The sequence below is a fragment of the Myotis brandtii genome, unplaced genomic scaffold (genome assembly GCF_000412655.1).
Source record: "Myotis brandtii unplaced genomic scaffold, ASM41265v1 scaffold46, whole genome shotgun sequence".
NCBI classification, from domain to species: Eukaryota; Metazoa; Chordata; class Mammalia; order Chiroptera; family Vespertilionidae; genus Myotis; species Myotis brandtii.
Window position 1 is genome coordinate 5,120,514 of NW_005367587.1, and position 25,741 is coordinate 5,146,254.

General features: G+C 39.3%; 1 protein-coding gene and 1 pseudogene across 3 annotated transcripts in view; both read right to left on the reverse strand.

Annotated features, from left to right (window-relative positions):
- Nucleotides 1–11,883, reverse strand: part of LOC106727652 — a 30,620-nt pseudogene extending 18,737 nt beyond the window's left edge.
- TMEM39A (transmembrane protein 39A) overlaps nt 1–23,491 on the reverse strand; it is a 33,614-nt gene extending 10,123 nt beyond the window's left edge. The window contains exons 1-5 of one of the 3 annotated variants that reach the window (XM_005875329.2): nt 23,140–23,491; nt 21,819–22,005; nt 14,186–14,408; nt 5,574–5,657; nt 1,213–1,367 (exon numbers count right to left, since the gene is read on the reverse strand). In XM_005875329.2, coding sequence (XP_005875391.1) covers nt 1,213–1,367; nt 5,574–5,657; nt 14,186–14,408; nt 21,819–21,931 — 575 coding nt within the window. In that variant the 5' untranslated portion in view covers nt 21,932–22,005; nt 23,140–23,491. Of the gene's footprint in view, nt 1–1,212; nt 1,368–5,573; nt 5,658–14,185; nt 14,409–21,818; nt 22,006–22,684; nt 22,820–23,139 lie in introns of those variants that run through there. The other 2 variants (XM_014546971.1, XM_005875330.2) reach the window with 2 other exon arrangements.
- Between the last annotated feature and the right edge of the window lie 2,250 nt (nt 23,492–25,741).

A 25,741-nucleotide genomic window follows, 5' to 3' on the forward strand; every position in this document is an offset into this window, starting at 1 on the left:
ATCTTTAGAAAAAAGACTTGTATAAGAATGTGCATAACAGTTTTATTTTTAATAAGAATCCCAAACTGGAAACAACCCAGGCATCCAAAAATAAGAAAATAAACAAACTGTGGTATATTCACACAATGAAATGCTACTGACACATAAAATCACATGGATGAATCTGAAAAACAATATGCTGAGTAAAAGATACCTTACACAAAAGTGTACATACTGTATGATTCCTTTTATAAGAAATTCAGAACAGGCAAACTAATCTATAGTAGAAATAAATCAAAACAATGGATGCCTCTGAGAACCAGGGGGTAGGGCTTGATTGGAAGGGGGAATAAAGGAACCTTCAGAGTAATGATGTTCTATATTGAGATAGTAGTTTGAATTACACAGGTATTTATTTATTTGTTTATAAAAATATATTTTATTGTTTTTTTACAGAGAGGAAAGGAGAGGGATAGAGAGTTAGAAACATGGATGAGAGAGAAACATCGATCATCTGCCTCCTGCACAACCCCTACTGGGGATGTGCCCATAGCCAAGGTACATGCCCTTGACCGGAATCGAACCCGGGACCCTTCAGTCCACAGGCCAACGCTCTATCCACTGAGCCAAACCAGTTAGGGCTACACAGGTATTTATTAAAGCTCGTAACTGTACATAAGATTTGTGAATTTTATTGTATATGAATTCTACTTAAAAAAAAAAAAAGACTGTAACCAAATATCAAACTCTAGTTATTGATATGCATATGCTGACATTTTGTTTTATAATAAGATGTTGGTCAAAAAAAGTACATAAGTTTATAGGGCTTCAATATGGCATACATTGTAACATGAACCCCAAGTTCAAAGTAATTTGACCAAAATGGTAAGACTGCTTTAGCCAGTTTATTCAACTAACATTAGTCATCACTTATGCCAATATAGCCAGTACTTTATTTGGTGACCAGAGTAAATTAAAACATATTCTCTATTGGTCAGAGAGCTATACTCCTCAGGCTTCCTGGGGCAGTCCTAGTTTATATCTAATTGTATCCCAGTTTAGAAAATAAATTATAAGGTCACCCTACTCACTGATTTTTCCAGTATTTCCTGGTTTATATTTGAAGAATTTCATTTTTCTCTCTTTTATACTCTCTTTATATACTGTCATCTGCATGACCCAAATCATTTCTTAAAAGACTTACTAATAAAATGGAAAAACTGGAGTACTCACGGGTAGCCAAGGAAAAGGAGATTGAGGACTGAATGGCTTCGGAAGAGATTGACGAGCGTCCAACAAAGCACCCATCCACACAAAGTGAGCAGCACCAAGCGAGCTGATATCAGAACCATGTAGTGAATCATAGATGCTGCACCCGCCTTAGTGGCCTACAAGTTGGAAGCACCAAAAGGAACATTTTATAAATCACCTTATACAAAAACAATGTGACTCAAATAAGAACTTGGTAGATTTAGTGGAAGTTAAACTGTGCCAGAAAGAAAGAGAGAGAGAGAGAGAGAGAGAGAGAGAGAGAGAGAGAGGGAAAAGAAGAAAAACTGTACCACCACACCTATCTTCCTCATTCTTGAAGATTAAGACATCTCCAGGCAGTTAACTGTTCCCATAGTGCCTCATAGAGACCTTCTTTAAGTTCTTATGATATTATCTAATTTATTTACATTGGGATTTCCCAAAGTACAGTCCATGAGCTATATTCATCAGAATCACTTGGGTTGCTTACTGAACATGCTAATTCCTATTGACTTCCCTCATCAGATATAGGGACCAAAACCACAAGTCAAGGAACCTGTATTTTAATAACCCACCAAGGGACTTCTATGTACATAAAGATATTAATTTATCTGACTCCAGACTAGATTATAATGACCTCAACAGTAGTAAGTTTCCATTTTTCTTTGACTCCTTCCCCCATTCTGTTTCCTAAATAATGTTTAATAAATTACTGAAGCTTCAAAAAATATCTTCTTTGACAAATTCCTATATAAACAAAAGTTTCTTTTCTGACTTTTGTAAACATGGAAATAAGGCATAATCACCTTATATCACAGCTGTTCAAACATTTTCCCTTTAATCCCAAATCTTTAAAACTGATTAACTATAATAAGAAACATATTAGTCTAAACATGAAGCTCTGCAATGCCATTTTCTTTCAAAGTGGACTAGGAAGAAGAGAATGAGCAAAATGCAGGAGAAAATGGTCGATTCCTATAACCTCTAAAACAGCAGAATCAAAACCCATAAATGGGGGAAAAAATTATCTGGATTCAATAACATATGGGAGGGGATAAGGAGCTTTTCAGATTTCTATTACATACCCATTTCTTATTTTACCCAACACACTACATAGCATATATAATATATATGCAATATATACTATTTACATAGTTCCTTACAAATGCAAAGAAACAGTTGAATTAATACCATAATGAACTGCTCACATCTCAAACTGTAAGAAAGTCTCCAGCTGTTCTCAGCCAGAGCAGGGTAAATAGCTGTATGTAACTCCTCTGATACACCTCATGCCAATGTACCCCATGTTTCAAAGCCTAGGGAAGATATTTAAGCCACTGGAATTACTCCGCTGCCTTTCTCAAAAGTTTACAATTTAAAAAAAAAGGCTCCTCTGCTCAATGTCACCAGAACAGCAGAGCTCAGATATAATTTTTGCCTATTTCAGATATACCAGGTCCTGGGACACAGTGGTAACCAAGACCTCTGCATGAGGCTGATCAACCAAAACAGACACGTATTAAACTCACATTTACAGAAGTAATTATTTTTACAGTTGTGACAAGTAGTGCTATAGGAAAAGAGTAGGCTGCTGTGGAGAACAAATAACAGGAGACCCTAACCTAGGGAAGGCTACCTGAGGAAGTGACATTTCAGCTGAGATCTAAAGAATAAGCAAGAATTAGTCAAGTAAGAAGTAGAAAATATTCCTTATACTATGTTACGTCAGGAATACAGGATTTAAAACTATATACAGATAATGTCCCAAATAGCCGCACAATATACAGATAATGCCCCCCCAAATACATACATATATATACATACATACATACACACATATATATATATATATACATACATATATATATATATCTCCTCTATATGCATATAAAAATTAGAAGGAAATATATCAAAATGTGGTTCTCTTAATAATGGCATTGTAATCGTTTTAAATGTTCTGCTTAATATTTTAGTGTTTTCCAAGTTTTCTTCAATAAAATGTACTATTCTTCTATGTAGAAAAACAACTTTTTAAAAAGAGAGTTGCTCAGGTTGGTGAAAGAACAGTAAATAACTTTTGGTCTTGTGGAGCAAGCAGAGAAGTAGGGTGGGCGTGGAGGTGAATGAACAGTCTATCTAGTTGGAGAGGTATTCCTCCCAGAACAGTGTTTAGCTTTCTGAATTAATTACCTCCAGCCTCTCCTTAAAAATGATTGGTCTTTCTCAGAGTAGGGGTCCTTTCTGTGATATAAGCAAAACAAAAGGCAAACATATTTTAATAGAAGGAAGGAAAGATGATTTAAGAGGGGTATTATCCATCAAATTTAAGTATTTTAGAAAGAGAATCACTATATAGCTCTTAAACTTCTGAATAGATAAAATATTCAATTCACATTGCTCAAAATACAAAATGTTTAACAGTATTTTTAGTGAAGTTTCCCTCCTACTGGTCTTGTCTCTCAGTCACCAAGTAGGCAGGCCATTATTAGTTATATGTCCTTCTAGAGATAATTTACTCATATATAAGGCAATATATACTCTTTTCACCTGTCTTATGTACTTTGCTTTTTTCACTTAGTATCTTATGGGTCAGTAAGTGATGACATTTTCATCATTTTAATAGCTGCATGCTATTTATTCCATTATGTTGATATACCATAATTATTTAATATTCCCTTTCAAATGGAAACTAAGGTACAGATTTAAATCTGACTAGAAATCTGCTTAAAATTAGCTTAAATATTTTCTCAGTAAGAATTACAGGTTCTTTAACAAACAGCTAATGCACTCTCCAGCTAAGCTTACGCAAAAGCTGTTAAAACTATTGTGAAGCAATTAGCAAAAGAAAAAATAGAGTATTTCAGAGTACTTCAAGTTGTAATTTTTGTAGCTCCAAGGTAGATCCCCAGTTGGGAAGGGTTTACACACTAACTGGACATACTAATTTGACATACACAAGTACCATTTTTAAGTAACTGAGGAGATGAAACAAAATCACTCCCTGCCTGTTTTAATAGATGTAGTCATAACTCTCCACTGAGTTCCTCTAAGGAAAGAACATAGTTTCTCAACATATCCAAAAGTAAACATCTATTTTCATAACCTAAATAAAGAACTTGGAAGAAAAGGTTATAAACTGCCTTTCCCACTGTGAAAAACAGATGATCCTACTACCAATTTTTCAGTCTAATTTAAATGATTTTTACATGATTTAATATCTGCACTTACTCTTGTGTTTGTAGAAATAAGGTTCCTGAAAATTAGCGCTTATAGACACAAAAACTTCCCATGTATGCTTTAGAAGAAGAAGTTGCCTTGGTTATCTGTGATTATAGTAACTATTCAAAATTTCACAATGAATTATGAACTCCAGGATTAAAATTATTAGCCTCTTTAACTAAGTTAATTTTTTTTTTTTGTAATCATTTACAGGGCACAAGATTAAAAAATCTTAAGAAAACACATTTATCCCCTTCCCCCCATTGGGGTTTACAAATACATAAAAAATTATAACAATGGCCAATTCTATTAACAATTTTTAATTTTTAAAAAGATCACATTAATAATGTCCCAATTCTTTCCTCCATTGACCACTAAACTTAGATTCTATTCTTCAAGATTACTCTTATGCCAATTTGGATGTTATTTTTAAATTCCAAATTTTAATTAACTGAAACAAATGCTTCTGGCTAGCAACTCTACAAATGGCATTAACATAATTTCAAGTGAATGTTACTTGAAACAATGTTTTAGATACAACTATTTATTTACATAAAACTTCATATCAATAGTTATCTAAAATTCATCCAATTTTACTGTAACTATTAAAATTAGAAAGACTGTAGCCCTGACCGATTTGGCTCACTGGATAGAGCATCGGCCTGGGGACTGAAGGGTCCCAGGTTCGATTCCGGTCAAGGCATGTACCTTAGTTGCCGGCACATCCCCGGTAAAGGGTGTGCAGGAGGCAGCTGATCGATGTTTCTCTCTCATCAATGTTTCTAACTCTCTATCCCTTTCCCTTCCTCTCTGTAAAAAATCAATAAAATATATATTTTTTTAAAAATTAGAAAGACTGTATTTTACTGAAGAATTTGGAAGCTAGAAATGAACTCCTACTGGACAAATGAGATTTCTAACAGTTCTTTCGAGTTATATCACACTTGACTTTTAAATATATTATAGGAAAAACTTTTAAAAAGAACCAACACAATTCACATGGGAGTAAAATAAATTTATAATTATATTTAGATTATACTTGGACATTTCATGTTTTCAATCTGAACCCATTCTAGTAACTAACTCTAGCTATAAGTGATAGAATATAATGAATGAACTGTTACCTCTGAAATGAGGGCCCATACCAGCCTCCTTGCAAGCATCACTGTGATGAATGCTGCCAAGTGGTAATCAATGAGATGAAAATTCTATAAGAGAAACAAGTAACTTCATCAGAAAGAAATATCTGTATCCTTGGAATTGTTATATGAAGAGGTTTGTCTCCTCAAAAGATCTTCCTTACATCACCTTACACTTACAGACCACAGGAATTTGAGAGAGCATGAAGAGACTACCTATCTTCTACTTCTTTCTATGACAAGATGCTTTAACTTTTCAAACACTATTTAAACTATCTCGAATGTATTCCTCTCCTTTCTTGAAAGTTTATTGTATTAAAAGGAAAAGATTACAGTTTTGGGTTAACAAGTGATAACCTGCAGAATCATGGCAAGAATAATTTATCTAAAATGCCATATTAATGAGTGACAAATTTAATGAATCAGAATTACCAATCTTTTGGGGTTACTGCTGTTGGTCTCTTTTGATCTAAGAGCTTATGTTGATCTAATTGAGCATCTACTAACCTAAACTCCCTACTCACTGGTACATCAATTACATTCATTAGTTTTTCTTCTTACTTTGATTTAGAAACATGTTTTATACAGTCGGGCCTTGACTTACGAGTTTAACTCGTTCCGTGATGGAGTTCGTAACTCAAATTACTCGTATGTCAAATCAAAAAGTGAACAAGTGAGACACGTGATGCTGGGCTGATGTTGTGGCGTTCACTGTGATGTTCACTGCGCCAACTAGCGGTGGGGTATCTGAAGCTGGCTTGTAACCCAAATTTTAGCTCGCAACTCAAAGCAAAAAATCGGCCGAGAGATGGCTCGTATCTCGAAAAACTCATTAGTCGGGACACTCGTAAGTCAAGGCCCCACTGTATTTGATTTCTTCTTCCTATAAAACGATAGTATTACCTAGATCAGTGATGGCGAACCTTTTGAGCTCGGTGTGTCAGCATTTTGAAAAATCCTAACTTAACTTTGGTGCCGTGTCACATATAGAAATTTTTTGATATTTGCAACCATAGTAAAACAAAGACTTATATTTTTGATATTTATTTTATTTATTTAAATGCCATTTAACAAAGAAAAATCAACCAAAAAAAAATGAGTTCGCGTGTCAGAGGTTCGCCATCACTGACCTAGACGCTATACATGATTCCTTCTAGTTCTAAGTCTGTAAACATCACTGTAATAATAAACAAAATGAAAAGTCAGTAGCAACAAACAGAATCTTCATTTTGATAGTCAAAGTCTGTAGGTTTCCACAGTTCTTCTTCCAGAAGGAAAAGTTCAATTTCTCAATTAATTCTTTCAATAAATATGTACTGGGCACCCACAATGTGCTAAGTACTCTTCTTGAAACTGAGGATAGTGCTGAAGATTGACAGACAAGGTTCCTGCTTTCCTGGATCCTACTTTTTACTGTGATGTGAGAGGGCAAGGGGATAGCAGATTACTAGGTGTCTCTTATGCCATCACAGAATTTAACTGGGCACTGACTCTTACCTAACTAAAGGTTCATTTCCCAGTCTCCCTTGAAAAACCACTTGTTGCTAAGGGATGTGATGGAAAATGATGTGTACTGCTTCCCGGCTGTGCTCTTAAAGAAAGCCGTGTCTTTTTCCTTTCCTCCTTCCTGCTGGCCAGATGTGATGACAGAGTTGGAACAGCTACCTTGGATCATGTTTGGAAGAAGCATGTTGGGGGTGGCAGAACAAAAGAAACAAAGAATTGTCACACTGGCCTTATGTCACCTACCTAATTTTTATTTATTAGAGAATTAAGCTTCTATTCTGTTTTAGCCAGCATGATACAGCAGCTAAACCCATATATTTAATAAATTTATTTAAGGGGGAAGGGCAATGACAATAAACAAGCTAAGAAGCAAAATCATTTCAAATAGTTACAAATGCTGGTAAGAAATAAAAGTGATAAATGATGACTGGTGACAGGGGAGTTGGGAGATGGGTGAAAAAGGTGAAGGGATTAAGAAGTACAAACTGGCCCTGACCAGTGTTGCTCAGTGGTTAGAATGTCCGCTCACCAAAGGGTCGCAGGTCAATTCCTAGTTAAGGACACTACCTGGATTACAGGTTCGATCCCCAGCCCCTGCTGGGGCACATGCAGGAGAAAATCAATCGATGTCTCTCTATCACATTGAAGTTTCTCTCTCTCTTCTTCCCTCCCTCCCTTACACTCTCTCTAAAAATCAATGGAAAAAATATCCTCAGATGAGGATAAACAAATACACAAAAAAGTACAAATTGGTAGTCACAGAATAATCACGGGGATGTAAAGCAGAGCTCAGGGAATATACTCAATAATACTGTAATAACTATGTATGGCCCCAGGTGGGTCCTTGAAATATCCAGGGACCACTCTGTAAAGTATATGATTATCTAACCACCATACCGTACACCTGAAACCAGTACAAAATAATATTAAAGGTAAACTGTACTTAAAAAAATTAAAATTAAAAAATATAATGACTGGGAAGGGAGGTACAGAGCCAATTTAAATTGGTGGTTGAGGAGAATAACTCTGAGAAGGTCGCATTTTGGGCTGAGAGCTAAATGACAAAAGAGCACCAGCTCATTTCAGCCTTCTTGCTGATTTCAAGCACACCAGGCATATATTTTCCTGCCATAGGGCCTTTGTGATTACTTTTTTCTTTAAAATGTATCCCAAATCTGTCCACTCCATCTCCACTGCTACTGACCCTCTTTTCAATCCATGTTCATTTCTCACCTGAATCTCTGCCCCCAGATCTTGTCATTGCTGGTGCTCTAATATTACCTTTAATAAAATTTTGTACTGGTTCCAGGTGTACAGTATAGTGGTTAGATAATCATATACTTTACAATAAAGTGGTCCCCAGATATTTCAAGGATCCCATGGGACCGTACATAATTGTTACAATATAATTGACTATATTCCCTGTGCTCTACTTTATATCCCCATGATTATTTTGTGACTACCAATTTGTACCTTTTTTTGTTGTTTGCTTTTTGTTAATCCTCATTTTTTCCCCTAATGGGAAGTCATAGAAGTGTTTAGGCCCTCGCCGGTTTGGCTCAGTGGATAGAGCATCAGCCTATGGACTAAAGGGTCCCAGGTTTGATTCCGGTCAAGGGCACATGCCCAGGTTGTGAGCTCGATCCCCAGTAGGGGGTGTGCAGGAGGCAGCCGATCAATGATTCTCTCTCATCATTGATGTTTCCATCTCTCTCTCCCTCACCCTTCCTCTCTGAAATCAATAAAAATTAATAAAAGAAATGTTCCAGCAAAGAGTGCCATGATTCTATTTGTATTTTAAAATGCTCACACTGATTGCTCTGTGGTGAATATATTATAGTGGGGCAAAATCAATTAAGAAGCTATTGCTTTTGATTCAGGTGAAAAATGATTATGGGTTGAAGAGGGTCAGTAGCAATGGAGATGGAGTGGACAGATTTGGGATATATTTTAAAGGCAGAGCAGCCAGGATGTCAAGAGAGTGGCTTACTGTACATTCTTCAGATCATCTCTTTTTCCTTCTTAGTATTTTGGATTCTAATAATATTTATCCTCCCTTAGTTGTTTGTTTGTTTGTTTGTTTGAACATAGAAAACCTAGATTTGTTAAACTATTACAAAGACAAAACAATTATCATGTGGAGTACTTTGAAGACTTCATCCCAATTTCATGTGTTCTGCTACAGAAACTGAATGAAGAGGCTAGAAATTAAAGGATATAACATAACCTAAGAAGCTATAATAGAACAGACTGGTGAAACATGGTGAAAGGAGCAAAAGCTAGTCAGAAGAAGCACTTGTGTTAGTATGTGTGGCTGGGATGTTTCCAAAAAGGCTCCCTAGAGATGCCTGAATGAATTAATCTGGGTCCCAATAGTAAAAAGATCCTTACCCCTGTGGAGAATGAGCAGAGGCCAGATTCATCTGAGATCTTTGTCCTTTTTTAAGGGTAAGGGTATCCTTAGGCCCTAAAGGGTCTATCTTAGATTCAGCCTCTCTTCCATCCCGTCTACCAACACCTAAGTGCCCGTGCATTTTCACCACATACCCCTGCTAGGTTACGGAAGATACATACACTGAAGGCAGGAATTATAGGCCTACTCAGAAGGTACCTAGACACAGAAAATTTGGGGATAAAAGATAAACTACAAATACCCTCTTGGTTAAGTAAATTCACCTTGGTTAATAAAGGTCATAGTTTCTTCTGCTGGTGACAACTTGTTGTCTCATATAGTCTGTCTCAAGAAAGAACTGGTTCAGGAAGTTTCGGAGAAGGAAAAATATTTTCATCAACACCCACTCCGCAGAGGAAAAGGCACCAAGTTCTCTCCTACAGTTATGAGAATCCCAAAGCAACATAAAATCATTTTCAGTGATCAACATCTGCATCCTCACACTGTCCAGCAACGTGGGTGTAGTGTCTACCTCCATCCCATCTTCATAATCTCTTACTGAATCTTCTGTCTGGACTCCAGCCATGTTATACTGGCTGCTCACAGACTGAGAAAGCATTCCTTCTAATCTCTCCAATGTGGCCTGGCCTTTGGCTATTAAATGGGATAATCCTCTTCACAGGTGTAAAATGTAGGGATGTCCCCCTGCCCTTGTTCATGTGCTTCCACATCATATTCTTCTCCATCATAATCATCTGAATCTTCATCCTCGGGATCTGGATGCAAAGCCTGGCATTCACACATTGCAGTGAACACTGCCTCCAATGCTGATTTACCACTAGACACAAATCTAATTCAGCAATAGGTTCAACATCCTCTTCACTGTCTTCCTCTTCTTCATCAGTAACAGATTCTTTTGATTCTTCTTCAAATTTGGCATTCACCATAACATATAAATGCTCTCATGGATAGGCATTTAGTTCCCTGGACACTGCATGTAAACTAATGGTGGGGTATTCCAGTGAGAACCCCAATCCAGAGCCATCTAACCAAGACAAGTGGCTCTCAGCGATGTAAAGAGTGCTGAGTGCCGGTGCCCAAGCCCTTCCCGTTCAGCACCTCGTTGGTATCTGGTATCAGCCGACCTGGGTGGCGGGAAACTTCTGAGGAAGCTCACTGCAGTAGTGAGGGCCAAGATGCAGACTGAGGGGGAGCTGGAGCACAGCAATACCCAGCTCACTGCATCCCGCTCCAGAAGCAATCTATCCTCCCTTAGTTTTGATATCCTTCCTTGCTCACCCCACTCCTCCAAAATAATGCAAGCAAATCTACTAGACTCCCTAGCTAATGTCTGGGGGTCCATTTATGCAACACTAGTGCATCTAAGACATTTTTTAATATAAAAAGATTTAAGTGCCTAATAGATCTTCATGTTAAGCAAATTTGGTTATATTCTAAATTGCTAAAAATGCATCTGCTTATGATTAACTTTCTGTAAACCAAAATATTTGATTAATCAGAGTCTTCCACTCCTAACTATTCTGAATAATTTACTATACTACTTATTATTTTTATGTTTCTTGGGGTTAGGACTCATTTAGCTAGTTTCTTGATAGCTAGAATGATACTTTACATATTTAGGTGTTCACAGTTTCTTTTTGATAAATACTAAGATCTTGAAATGGAAAAAGAGAAACCTAATATATAAATGTGACAAATTTCTCAGTGTGGCATGCATAATAGAAGAAAACTTAAAGGAGACGTACCACTAGTTGAGGTGTAAGTCCTTTCTAGAAATCCCTGTCAGCTGCCACATTCTATGCTTGCACACCTTCAGTGATGGGTAGTAACTAGGTCTCTGACAGCCCATTTATCTTTGAACAGTTCACTGATTCAGGACCCTTTCAGTTTAATGGGATAAAATCTTATTTGCTATTACACATATGTTACTCAGCTCTACAACTAAATTTTGAACTTTGTGGGAGAAGGATCACATGTGGCTGATAAGTGAACCAGACCACACAATAACCTTGTTTAAGTGTGCCTTCCTCTCTACAGCAGAGACTGGAAAGCTAAAAACATTTTCAGACTTTCTTGCAGCTGAATTTCTAGATTTGATTTCGTTTCTGCAAACAAGTATTACATAAAACTTAAATTCAGAACTGAGTAAAGTGGGGAGATGGACAAGTAAAGGTCACCCTTTACGTCAGAGCAAAGAAAGCATAATTCTGGAATCAGCAGCATAGTAACAGCTTCCTGATTGACAAGAACACTAGTTCCCTTTGTTTTAAGGCAACATTTGTAAGACACTTTTAAAAGTGGCTGAGAGAAAAGCTCTTTTATTAGCCTGAAAATTCAACAAGTGAGAAGTTTCCATATAATGTCAAAGTAGAAATTGTATAATGTACTTATAGAGTAAATATAGAATAAATACAGGAAGTTAAACATAGCAGATAGGTTTGGATTTGAGTACTCACTGTGTCACTATGTGATTCTGAGCCAGTTTCAAAATTTCTAGGTCTCCTATAACTCATTCATAAAATCAGAGTCATACAGTAATACCTACCTATTTATTCAAAGAGTAAATGAGATAATACTTGCAAAGAACATAGTAAATATTTTAATAAGCGTTTGCTAATGTCACTGTTAGGATAGTGAGGTGTTTATAGAGCTATATAACGAGAAGAAACCTTAAAGATCATCTAATCCAAACTCTTCATTTTATAACACCATGGTCAAAGAAAGATAGATGAAGTATAGTTTCTACATTCAATAAACTCAAATTCAGGTGGGGAAAGACTATTAAAAATCAAATATACAGCTCGCCCTGTGTGACTCAGTAGTTGAGCGTCAACCTATGAATCAGGAGGTCAAGGTTTGATTCCCAGTCAGGGCACATGCCCAAGTTGCAGGCTGGATCCCTAGCAGGGAGCATACAGGAAGCAGCCAATCTGATTCTCTCCCATCACTGATATTTCTATCTGTCTCTCCCTTTCCTTTCTTATCTCTGAAATCAATTTTTACAAAAACTCAAAAAAACAAATAAATGAAGCATTCAATTTGGCATTAAATCATTACAATACTTAAGTATAAGAAACTGAAATTCTCGCTCCAGCCTATTTGGCTCAGTGGACAGAGCGTCAGCTTGCGGACTGAAGGGTCCTGGGTTCAATTCTGGTCAAAGGCACATGCCTGGGTTGTGGGCTTGATCCTCAGTAGGGGGTATGCAGGAGGCAGCCAATTAATGATTCTCTCTCATCATTGATGTTTTCTATCTCTCTCCCTCTCCCTTCCTTTCTGAAATCAATAAAAATATATTTTTTAAAAAACTGAAATTTTCTTCACCTAAGTAAGCAGATAGTCACTATGGAAAGAAAATTCTTAATGGTTAATTCCAGGAACAACCAATTGATACAAACATTTAAAAGAAAAATGTTTATTCCCTTCCCATGCCATCTTGAAGATTTTCGTTTGCATTTCCTTCCTTTCTATGTTCACCGGGCCAGGGAGGTTTTTGATTCATTTATAAGTCACAGACGCATACATAAACTACACAGGACAATAGCTTTCTTTCTCCTAGAGCAGGGGTCCTCAAACTACAGCCCACGGGTCACATGCAAATACAAATACTGTATTTGTTCCGTTTTGTTTTTTTACTTCAAAATAAGGTATGTGCAGTATGCATAGGAATTTGTTCATAGTTTTTTTTTTAAACTATAGTCCGGCCCTTCAACGGTCTGAGGGACAGTGAACTGGCCCCCTGTTTAAAGAGTTTGAGGACCCCTGTCCTAGAGCGTATCTCTATTGCCCATCCAAATCTGCCAATACCAACCACTTACTTGACTAGCCTTACCATTATTTTATATATCCTTCTATGGAGAACATTCTCTGCATCAAGATTATCACACCCCTCCTAAATAACTGGAGAGAAGATAGAAGAAACCTACAAGATACTGTCATGTACTTTAGCAGAAATAGTTCTTCTCTGTTTTATTTTTGTAACAGAACCCAATTTTATTCAGGGTAACAATGAATATTTTCCAGCCTCCCTTGCAGGACACATGTGAAAATGATATAACTAACCCTGGCCCATAAGAAACTCTCCTTTATAGTTCCCTTTCCTCTTTTCCCTTTCTGGCTGACAGGGATGGACCACAGCCACCCTGAAAGCCACTCATTGGAAGATGTTTGTCAGCATCAGCCTGGGTCCCCTGAGTGACCATATGGGAAGTGTGCTATTCCTGCCAACTAGGCCAAATGCCTCAGACTGTTATGTGTTTGGAGAATTATACAAATTTTGGGCTTATTTGTTATAGAAGCTTCCATTATCCTAGTACAGTCATTAAAAGGGTAGAGCTGCTAGAATTTAAACATATTGGCACTTTAAATTTCCAAAAAATATAACATGGTATGGAGAAAGCTAAATATAAAAACCTTCTCATGGTATTATTATAATAAATTATTTTAATGTTTTCTGCGTTTTCATTTGTATTTTTACTTCCTCCAGTCATAGACCAAAACCAGATATTTTATATTTCAAACAATCTTATGACATTATATTTCTGAAAGTAACCTTGGTTTAACAGGAAAATATTTTATTAGAAAAAAAAATTATTAAGAAAAATAATGTCTACACAGATTTTCCAACTAGTTTCTTGGCTAAGTAACATGAAGAACGTAAAGGCCGATTAAGACTTACCAATGAAGTACAAGAAGCAGGATGATTGTAAGGATACCACCACACTGTTTTATAGATGTTGATGTACTGAATGAACAGGGCAACCAGCAGGTAGATGAAAAAGAGAAATTCAAAGAGCAGGCTCCCATCCACAGGCAAATCAGGAATTTGGCAATGACGAACTGGACCTGGGGTGATTAAGGCTGTGATAGGTGGGACCGGAAGGCCAATAGCACTACCATTCCTGGAAGAGAAAACTAGGGTTAGCTCAAATAGTGATTACCCTTCAGTGTCATACAGCATAAAGGCCTCCCGCTTCCTTCTCCACCTACCCTTTAACCTTTAGCCTTCCCCCAAACTCTACCCTAGGATCTTTGGCTTCTCCCTTCACACACACCCCCTCAATGATCTAATATGTGGCCATGGTTTCCATTATCCTCTAGATCAGTGGTTCTCAACCTTCCTAATGCCGTGACCCTTTAATACAGTTCCTCATGTTGTGGTGACCCCCAATTTCATTGTTACAAACTGAACATAATTAAAGCATAGTGATTAATCACAAAAACAATATGTAATTATATATGTGTTTTCCGATGGTCTTAGGCGACCCCTGTGAAAGGGTCGTTCGACCCCCAAAGGGGTCGCGACCCACAGGTTGAGAACTGCTGCTCTAGATGCTGAAAACAAAAATTTTTCTCCATAGAGCTCACTGCTGAGTTTTAGACCCATGTTATCAAGCTGTCTACTGGACATCTCTGTATTCCTCCTCCTGTGGTCCTGGCTCTAGTTCATGTCCCATCCAGTTAGCTGCCTGAATCAGAAACCTGGCAGTCATATTAGAACTTTCCTTCTGCCTCATCCAATCACTCCCTAAATCTTACATATTCCACTTTATAAAACTTTCTCCAGCCCTGGCTGGTTTGGCTCAGCGGGTAGAGTGTCGGCCTGCGGACTGAAGGGTCCCAGGTTCGATTCTGGTCAAGGGCACATGCCTAGATTGTGGGCTTGATCCCCAGTAGGGGACGTGTAGGAGGCAGCCAATCAATGATTCTCTCTCATCATTGATGTTTCTGTCTCTCTTTCCCTCTCCCTTCCTCTCTGAAATCAATAAAGATATATATATATATAAAAAAAAAACTTTCTCTAAACTGTACCCTCCTCTCTAAACCCCCTCTGTCTTAGTTCAAGCAGTTACTATTTTTTCATCTAAACTACTGCAGTAATCCCCATAAATTCAACTCCACTTTCACCAAATTCTCCAACCTTCCTTCAGAGATCTTTCTAAAGTGAAAGTCTGATCTTTCTAAAATGTTACTCTCTTGAATGAATGCCTCTCCACTACCAATAGAATATTAAAATTTTTAGTATGTCCTATGAGGCCCTCTGCTTAACAGACTAGCTTCATCTCCAAAAAGATCCTCCTAACCCCTCACATACACATTTACTGACAAAATCCTTCACGACTTTTTAAATGATCAAGAATATCCTCTACGAAGCTTACTCTGATTGACTCAATCAAAACTAATTCATCTCTACTCTGTGCCACTATTACACCTAAACTAGGCCTTTATGCTGGGAAAAATGTAAGGCAGCAGGAAAAGAAGACCATATGTGAGATGGACTGACTCCATAAAAGAAGCCATAGGCATAGAACATTGTTGAGTACAGGGCACTGTGGACATCACTAATTCATAGGCTCACCAGGAGTTGGAGCTGACTCACTGGCACATAAAACATGTCTTTAATATTGTACTTTTCATACTACTATATAATTTTTGTATATATCTACGTCTTGTCTATCAGACCATAATCTTAAGGACTATAATTTTCCTACTTTACTACAAATATATACCTTTAGGTTGAGAAGACAGCAAACCAATATGGTCATAAGAAAAATAGGGATCTCTGAAAACACTAGTTAAGATATACAGGTTTTAATCCCTATCTCCCTGTTATCCCTTCTACCAAGCTGTTTTATACGTGAGAAAGAGCTGGGCTATCAAGAATGATAACATTTCCCATTATATGTACACATGGGAGTAGTTACAGAAATTTAAGAGTCTACTATTGTTTAAAGCACATGAAAGAGAGGGTTGGTTTGTATTTTCAAAGAAGATTCTAGAGAAGGAACAATATTAGCATTACCATTCTACTCTAAAAGTTCCAAATATAGAATTCTAGCATTAGTATATGACATTCACAGTACTTTATGTGACTCCTGGGAATATAAACTCTGGTCACTCTGAACAGTTAAGAATAACATGGCAGAAATGCAGAGGAGCCAGAAGGTAAGAACAGGGAGAGAGGGATCAGGAAAAATTATAAAAATTTCTTCCTCTCATTGCCAGTGTATATTCTAATAGAACAAGGTTATCAAGGAGTAGGTTGTGATCTACCAGAAGGTTTCATAACCTTACCTGTTCAGTCATAAACCAATCATCAACACCACAGCCCTGTGATCTGTTCTGAGAGATGGGCCACAGCACTTCCCAACTCCAGATCTCATTCACACAGAACACAACATGAAAAGGGCCTTCTGGAGTTGTACAAGTTGGTCAACTTGAATGGAGGGAATTAATGACAACAGCCGATCTACTCTCTCACTCCAATTAATCATAAGGTATGGAAATAAAGAATTCTGAGAAGTTACAAGGTTAGAGGCCTCTACTCTAGAACAAAATAAAAATTCGAATTCCTCTTCAGTCAAAACTCAGTGAAAGGGGAAAGCATGCTGAATGAACTACTTGTTATAATTTAAAGGTTTAAAAGGTTCTTATAGAATTTTTTCTAAGTAAAGACTAATCTGCTTCTGTGGTTAACAATGTCAATAAAATGCTGGGCCTCAAGAAAGATATTCCAAATGAAGTTCAAAAGATCTACACCTGTGATATTCTATAACATATTTACCAATGTTATCTCCAATAAGGGTTTAATCTCCAAAATTTACAGGGAACTCCAAACTTAACAAAGGGAAGATAAACATTCCAATCAAAAAATGGGCAAAGGACCTAAATAGACTTCGAAAGAGGACATACAGAAGGCCAAGAGACATACGAAAACATGCTCAAAGTCACTAATCATCTGAAAGGTACAATGAGGTCCCATCTCACACCTGTCAGAATGGCTATCATCAACAAACGACAAATGCTGGCGAGGATGTGGAGAAAAAGGAACCCTCGTGCACTGCTGGTGAGAATGCAGACTGGTGCAGCCACTGTGGGAAACAGAATGGGGCTTCCTCAAAATATTGAAAATGGAACTTCCATTTGACCCAGTAATCCCACTTCTAGGAATATATCCCAAGAAATCAGAAACGCCAATCAGAAAGGATATATGCACCCCTATGTTCATAGCAACACAATTTACAATAGCTAAGATTTAGAAACAGCCTAAGTGCCCATCAGTAGATGAGTGGATTGGATTAGAAAACTGTGGTACATCTACACAATGGAATACTACGCTGCTGTAAGAAAGAAGGAACTCTTACCATCTACAACAGCATGGATGGACCTGGAGAGCATTATGCTAAGTGAAATAAGCCAGTCGGAGAAAGATAAATATCACATGATCTCACTCATTTGTGGACTATAATGAAAAACATAAACTGATGAACAAAAATTGATCCAAAAAAAGAATTAAAAAAAAAAAAAAAGATCCAGAGTCATAGAAGCATCGAACAGACCGCCCAACCTAAGAGGGAATGGGGGAATGGGGGGGAGGGAGGCCGTAAGAAATCAACCAAAGGACTCGGATGCATATAAGCATAACCAATGGGAGACACATGTAATACTTTTAACAATAAAGAATTTGGGGGGGGAGAGAAAGAAAATTAGTTACAGAGGCTTTTTGTTCGTTTGTTTTAATTATTCCTGGGGCAGCAGGACATGACTTTAAAAAAAGACTTATTCCTAACAGGATATGAAAATATATTAAAGAAAAGCAAAGAGATACAAATGTTTAAGATACAATGTGGAATAGTTCTCCCACATTTTCCACTAATCAGCTGTGGTTTTTGAGAAAGTAACTATATCCCTGAGCCTATAATACAAGGGTTGGAATAGATTCTCTTTAAAGAATTCTTCTCAATGTTAACACTGAGTATTATCCTTTAAACTGTGTTGCAGGTCCCCAAGGCCAAGCCCAGGCTTGATGATTTGCTAAGAGGACTCATGGGACTCGGCATATAGTTGTGCTCACAGCTAAGATTTATTACAGCAAAGGGATACAAATCAAAATCAGCAGAGGGAAAAGGTACATGGGGCAAAGTCTGGAGAAAACCAAGTGCACATTTCCAAGAATCCTTTCTCAGTGGTGTCGTACAGGACACACACAACTCTCAGTTAATACTTGCGACAATATGTGTTAAGTGCTATCTACGAGGAAGGTTCATTATAGACTCAGCACCCAAAGTTTTTACTGAGGGCTGGCCATGGAGGCACTCTCTGCCTAGCAGTACAACTATTTCCAAAATCCCAAAAGGAAAGCAGGTGCTCAGCATAGCCAATCTTAGAAATGCCTGCTTGCAAGGCTGGCATCTGGAACTTGACTGGAAAACAGTTCCCTTACTGACATAAAAGTTTCACTAAATAATAAGAGTGGCTCACTGTGCCTAAAGCATTTGTGCAAACAATGTGGTTTATGTTGAATACCTGCTTTGTCCTTGCATATAAAGGTTGTGTGCGGACGAGTTAACATACCAGGTCTGAGACTGGCTTTTATGGAGCCAGCAAGCAAAAGAATTTAGCTAAGCAAATGGATAAAGCAAGGAGGCTTCAAAGGAATAAAGAAGACTAGGAAGGGATAAAGCAGTGATCATTTGAACATGCTCAGGTGATATTAGTAACAAAGTGCCTGCAAGGACAAAACAAAGAAAAACTCACTCAGTCCTTCTCAAATAAGATTCTCCCTCAACTACAAGCTCTAGGAAACTCACAGTCTGTCCTCCTCCTTTAGGAGGCAATCATCTATGCAAGACGTCCTAAGAACAAATCCCTGCTCCCCACAGGTGGAAAACAGGGCAGGGAACTATAGGCTTCAATCTTGACTGTGTCACCAAACTAACTCTATGACATTCTCAAGTTTAACTTCACCGATCGGGCACAATGCTCTCTTCTCCAGCTGACCTTGTCTTGCAGAATCAAAGATATCACCCAAAATTGTATCATACTTAAGCAATTACCTATTTCTCTCTTCAGTACTCTACAGACACTCCAGAAGACAGTTCTCCCCGTCTGGACCCTATCTTTGTATACATCCTGCCTGAAACTATATTCTAGGCCAGGGGTGGGCAAACTTTTTGACTCGAGGGCCACAATGGGTTCTTAAACTGGACCGGAGGGCCGGAACAAAACCATGGATGGAGTGTTTGTGTGAACTAATATAAATTCAAAGTAAACATCATTACATAAAAGGGTACGGTCTTTTTTTTTTTAGTTTTATTCATTTCAAACGGGCCGGATACAGCCCGCGGGCCGTAGTTTGCCTACGGCTGTTCTAGGCTGTCTACCGCTGGTTTTTATCCCTATTTTTTATAACTCTACCCCGGGTCTTCTAGGCTGCTTCTTTCCCATCAAGAAACAAATACAGGCCCTAGGTGCTTTGGCTCAGTGGATAGAGTGTTGGCCTGCGGACTGAAGGGTCCCAGGTTCAATTCTGGTCAAGGGCACATGCCTGGGTTGCGGGCTCAATCCCCAGTAGGGGACATGCAGGAGGCAGCTGATCAATGATTCTCTCTCATCACTGATGTTTCTATCTCTCTCTCCCTCTCCCTCTCTGAAATCAATAAAAAAATTTTTTCTTAAAAAAGAAACAAATATAGAATATCTTCTCCCAAAATATCCTCTTTAGGTAAAAATGTCACAAAATAGTCACTCAGTAACAGTGACTTTGCAAACCATGAACAACTATCTTTATCCTAATCTGTTGAAAAATGTTTTCCTCCTCACCACCCCAGTTAATTGCTAAAGAAATATATGTTAAAGGAGGAGAGCAGATGAAGAATGGTAGGTCAAGGCAACCACGATGGGAACTTTGAAAGCCAGGATAAAGGGCTACAAGGAAGGCAGAGAAGAGCAAACATGATCATAGCTAAAACCACCTAAGAGCAGAGGTAATTTCCAAATGTTCTTAGTTCTTCCCAGTACTCTACTTGCATACTTTAAGTACAAGCATAATCATCTAGGAATGTGTTTTTCAGCTTTTTAATAGCAGAACACTTCATTTTTTTCTCCCCAAATGATATTTTACATGGTATCCCAATACTTAAAACTCCTAGGAGGAGTTAGTCTGATTAAGAGAGGGCTAAGAAACCTGAAGCCTAGATTGCTAGGCCCGCCATCCTGAGACACTGAGGAGGAATTCCACGGGACAATTTGAGAACATAATTATCTAGGGGAATCCTCAAAGCCCAAGAAGAAGAACAAAGAACTGCTGGAGTTACTATAGAGGCAGAGCTGCACTGGCCAGGTAGCTCAGTTGGTTAGAGCACTGACCCGACAAACCAAGCTTGTGAGTTCGATCCCCAGTCAGAGCATATACAAGAATCAATCAATGGGGGAATAAATAAGTGGAACAACAAATTGATGTTTCTCTTTCCCTTCCCTTCCTCTCCCTCTCTAAAAGCCCAGCTGATGTGGCTCAGTGGTTAAACATAGACGTATGAACCAGGAGGTCAGGGTTCAATTCCCAGTCAGGGCATATGCCCAGGTTTCCTTGATCCCCAGTGGGAGGGGATATGTGTGCAAGAGGCAGCCAATCAATGATTCTCTCTCACATCAATGTTTCTCTCTCTCTCTCTCTCTCCACTCCCTCCTTTCTTCCCTCCTTCCCAATTTCTCTCTAAAAATCAATGGAAAAAATATACTCAAATGAGAATAAAACAAAACAAAAAAATCATGTTATTTATTCTCATACAACATAACATGACACAAATCTTAAGATGTTTAAGTTACAGCTGAGAGTTTATTAATTTCAAACAATTTTTTGAAGAATATAATTTGTAGGACCCTTGGTGGAATATGACTTACAATTTTAGAATCTCATATAAACTGTTAATTTTAATTTGCCCTCCAAAAAATAAAAGCCTTGTACTTTAATTCATTCCTTCCTTCTTTTATTATTATTATTATTACTTTTTTGTTAATCCTCACCTGAGGATATTTTTTCCACTGACTTTTAGAGAGAGTGGGTGGGAGGGGGAGATACAGAGAAACATCAATGTGAGAGAGACACACTGATGGGTTGCCTCCCGCATACAACCCGACCAGGGCTGTGGATGGAGCCTGCAACCCCGGTACATGACCTTGACTGGAATAGAATCTAGGACCCTTCAGTCCATGAGCCAACATTCTAACCACTGCACAAAACTGGCTAGGGCTCCTCCTATCCTTTCATAGCTAAAAAGGTGATGACTAGAATTTGAATTATGAACCATAACTAAGAATTGGACTGCTTTCACTCTGTGGGCCCCATATCACAACTCTCCGCCTCCCAAGTATTCTGAAATACTGAGCTTTCAGTTTTCAAGGCAGGATTTCTATTTCAGGGTCAGGAAATAATCTTCATAAACAAATACCTGAATAGCATGATGACTTCTATGTAAGTATTACTGATCAGAGAATATTACAAATTACAAATGATCTTATTTCTTCTTTACCTGTTTCTCAGGCCTGTTCCATTGCCGCAGCCCCCACCAACCAAAGTCTGTAAGGAAGGTAAAGCTGAACGGCTTAGCTGCTGCCGACTAGGGCCCCTCCTTCCACCGGGCATGTCCGGAAACCAGTCTGCTTCCAGTGCCACCTGTAGCTGCAACCCAGGTCAATGGTTGTCAACCTGTTTCAACTCTGAACAATAACAAAACAAAACAAACAAAACACACACACATTTAAATGTCAGTTTACTCTTTTTTAAACTAAGCAATGTAAGAAAACCACCAGAAAAACTGAGGGAATGGGGCTTGTAAAACCAGATTTTCAAACAAATGCTCTCAGTATCTATTACCTACTTTATTCTAATGAAATGAATACTCGAACTCTAACAGATCAAAAGCATAAGTGCTGATCGAAGGTGTGTTCAGCACTAGGGAAGTCACACTTTGTATCTTTTGTCAGTTTAGTACAGCACATGAAAGATACCACAATCAGGTACAAATTTACAAGAAACACCTAATACAGACACTTCCAATTCAAATGTAATTATTTCACAGTAAGGCCCTTGAAATACCGGAGAATCAGCACTGTCCAAAATGTTACCTTTTGTTACCAAGCCATCTGGTTCTGGCTCAGATGTGTTACATGTTATCTGACTTTCCGCTTCCTTATCAGAAGGGGGGGGAGTGTTCCCTGTCCCACAGAGGTTGTTGTCGGGACTGACAATGATGGATGTAAGTACACCAGTCCACCCTGTTAACTCTGTAAAACTGTTCGAATGGTATCTCAATGCTAGAGTGAAACCATTGGAAGCCGCTCAAGCGGATGCCCACTCCAGAAAAACGTATGGAGGATTTCTTAGAAATTACTGAACCTGCACGAGGAAAAGGTAAGTCACAGATGAAGATCCTGGCTGAAAAAAAGAAATTGTCCTCGTCGATCTGGCAAAATCACGGCTTCTCCAATATGGATACGAACATCTGTCTACTAAACAATACAATTTAAAAACTAAAGAATGACACCGTAAAAAAAAAAAAAAAACACAACCTCTGGCTTTCAAAACACTGCTGCAGACTGCACCATCCCTATAGCTTTATCCAAACCGCTGAATGTAGGCAGGGACTGCCGGTCCTTGCTCACGGGGAAAGAAAGGTGTGGAGCAAAAACACCCGGAACAGAAGAGGCGAGAGGATGCAGGAGGGATGGCGAGAGGCTACCAACTCCAATAGACCGGCCCCCAAAGAGGGGACTAGCGGTCCCGCCCCGCCACCCGGAGAGCCGAAGCAGGCCCTGGACAGACGGACAGCACGGCAGTGCCGTTAGACTCACGCATGGAGGAGGCCCGGCCGGTGGGGCGGGATCCCTGGGAGCAGGCAGCAGCTTGACGCGAGAGACCCCAAGCAAGAGAACTCCCTCCCCGCGTCGAGGCGCTCCGAACCGAGTGCTTGTCCGCAGGCCGTCCAGCCCACAGAGGCGAAAAAAAGATGTCCACGCTTCGAGCTGCCAGACCCAGACTTAGACCCAGACCCTGCGTCAGCGGCAGAGCCAGAGCCAGAGCTAAAGCTACAAACAGAGCTCAGTGCCGTCAGCACTCTCCCTCAGCCTCCATTACCGCGGAGCTGAGGAGACGTGGCAGCGCACAGCGATGACGTCAGCTCCGCGACGGCCGCGCGCCCCTACGGCGAGCTGGTTCCGGGAACTACTCCCACTGCCCGAGCGAGCCCCCCGCCCCGCCTGCCTGCACCTGCGCAGTGGGCCGCGCCTGCTCCGCGGGACTCCTGGTCCGGCCTTCCCAGCCAGAGCTGGTGGATGTCCATCCTCTTTGGGCCTCAGGGACCCAGTCCCTAAGCAGCGGTTCTCAACCTGTGGGTCGCGACCCCTTTAGCGGTCAAACGACCCTTCCACAGGGGTCGCCTAAGACCATCCTGCATATCAGATATTGACATCACGATTCATAACAGTAGCAACATTACAGTTATGAAGTAGCAACGAAAATAATTTTATGGTTGGGTCACAACATGAGGAACTGTATTTAAAGGGCCAGAAGGTTGAGAACCACTGCAGGGTCATTCTGGGAATCTCGTGGACTCCAAGTAACAGTTCTGCACGTTGTCGCTCCCGTTTTTACAGATGAGGGAAGTTGGGCGACGTCACTAAGGTCATGTCACTGCTGAGTAAAGGAGCCCAAGTCGCACAGTCTTGCTTTAGCTTCCAGTCATGCTCTTATTGTAAAGGACTAGAGCTCACAGTCCAGTGGAAGAGCAGATTGTAACAATAAATGTTACAGTGCTACAGGAAGTTACAATTTGTTAAAATAAATGCAACATTAATATTCTTCCCAAGGTCCGGAGATAGCATGTAGACAGCGTAATAAATTCCGTGGGGGAGGTGTCTCCCCAGGAAAGCTTCACAGAGAGCTTGGGGTTTAAAACCAAGACTCCAAAGAATGCTCCTTGTTTGTATGTTCCTAAATAAATAAACAATAAAACCAAGACTCCAAGAATGACTTTCTCCTACCAAGCGCCTGTAGAGGAATTGTCAGATAAGGCAAGGAGGTGGACAGCAGCATCATGAAATCAGAAACTGCCAGTAGTTTGGTATTAGAAGAGTAAAAGCAGGGGTGGGCAAACTTTTTGACTCGAGAGCCTCAATGGGTTCTTAAACTGGACCGGAGGGCCGGAACAAAAGCATGGATGGAGTGTTTCTGTGAACTAATATAAATTCAAAGTAAACATCATTACATAAAAGGGTACGGTCTTTTTTTTTTTTTTTAGTTTTATTCATTTCAAATGGGCCGGATCCGGCCCGCAGGCCGTAGTTTGCCCACGGCTGAATAAAAGTGTCAAAAGGAGCACTTGTGTGAGATTTTAAGAGCCTTAAGAAAAAACTCTTTGTATTGGGTAATGACTAGTTAACCATTATCGAGAGAGTTCTTTTTGGCACCAGATACTAGACTTGTAGTTTTATATATTTCATTTAAATCTCAATGCTTTGATGCTACCATTGTTCCTATTTTACAGAGGAAATTGAAGTTAGAAGACGTGAATATACAAAATCCAACACAGATACTTTCATCATATTCACCTGTAGGTGTAAGGAGTTTTGCATATTTTAAAAAAATGATTTTAGAGAGGAAGGGAGAGGGAGAGAGAGATAGAAACATCAATGATGAGAGAGAATCATCGATCAGCTGCCACCTACACACCCCCTACTAGGGATCGAGCCCACAAGCTGGGAATGTGCCTGACCAGAATTGAACCTTGACCTCCTGATTCGTAGATCAACGCTCAACCACTGAGACAACAAATATTTTCTTATTTGTTCTGTAAACTGTTTCCTAGTTTGCTACATTGAAACTCCTTTGCCACTTATTTATTTAGTGACTATTATGGACTAGACATAGTGTTAGTGAACAAGACAGATATGTCTCTGCCCTCCTGCAGCTTGTATTCTAATGAGGAAAACATCTATTTACACTAATAAAAGAGAAACATGGTAATTAGCATACGACCGCTATCCTTCCCATTGGCTAATCAGCATATCCTTATGCAAATTAACTGTCAGTCAAGATGGTGGCCGGCAGCCATGCACTGAAGCAAACAGGGAGGCTTGCTTGCTCCAGTGACTGTGGACTCCAACGTTCCCCGCCTGACTTGCCGGCCTCTCAGCTGCCACTCTAAGCAACTATGTACTATGTTGCAAATATAGAAGCTAAACAAAACCCCAGAAACCGGCTTTCAGTCAGCCCGGCTTCAGCCAGCCGGACCGCAACATTGTATCAATGTTTTCAGCAGCGAGGCCTCAGAGCTAAAGCTGGCCCAGAATAAAAAAGAAAAAAGAAAAAAAGGAGCGGTTGGGAGCTTCAGTCACCCGCCAGCCTGAAAACAGCCATCAGCCCCTCACCCAGACTGGCCAGGCACCCAAGTGGGGA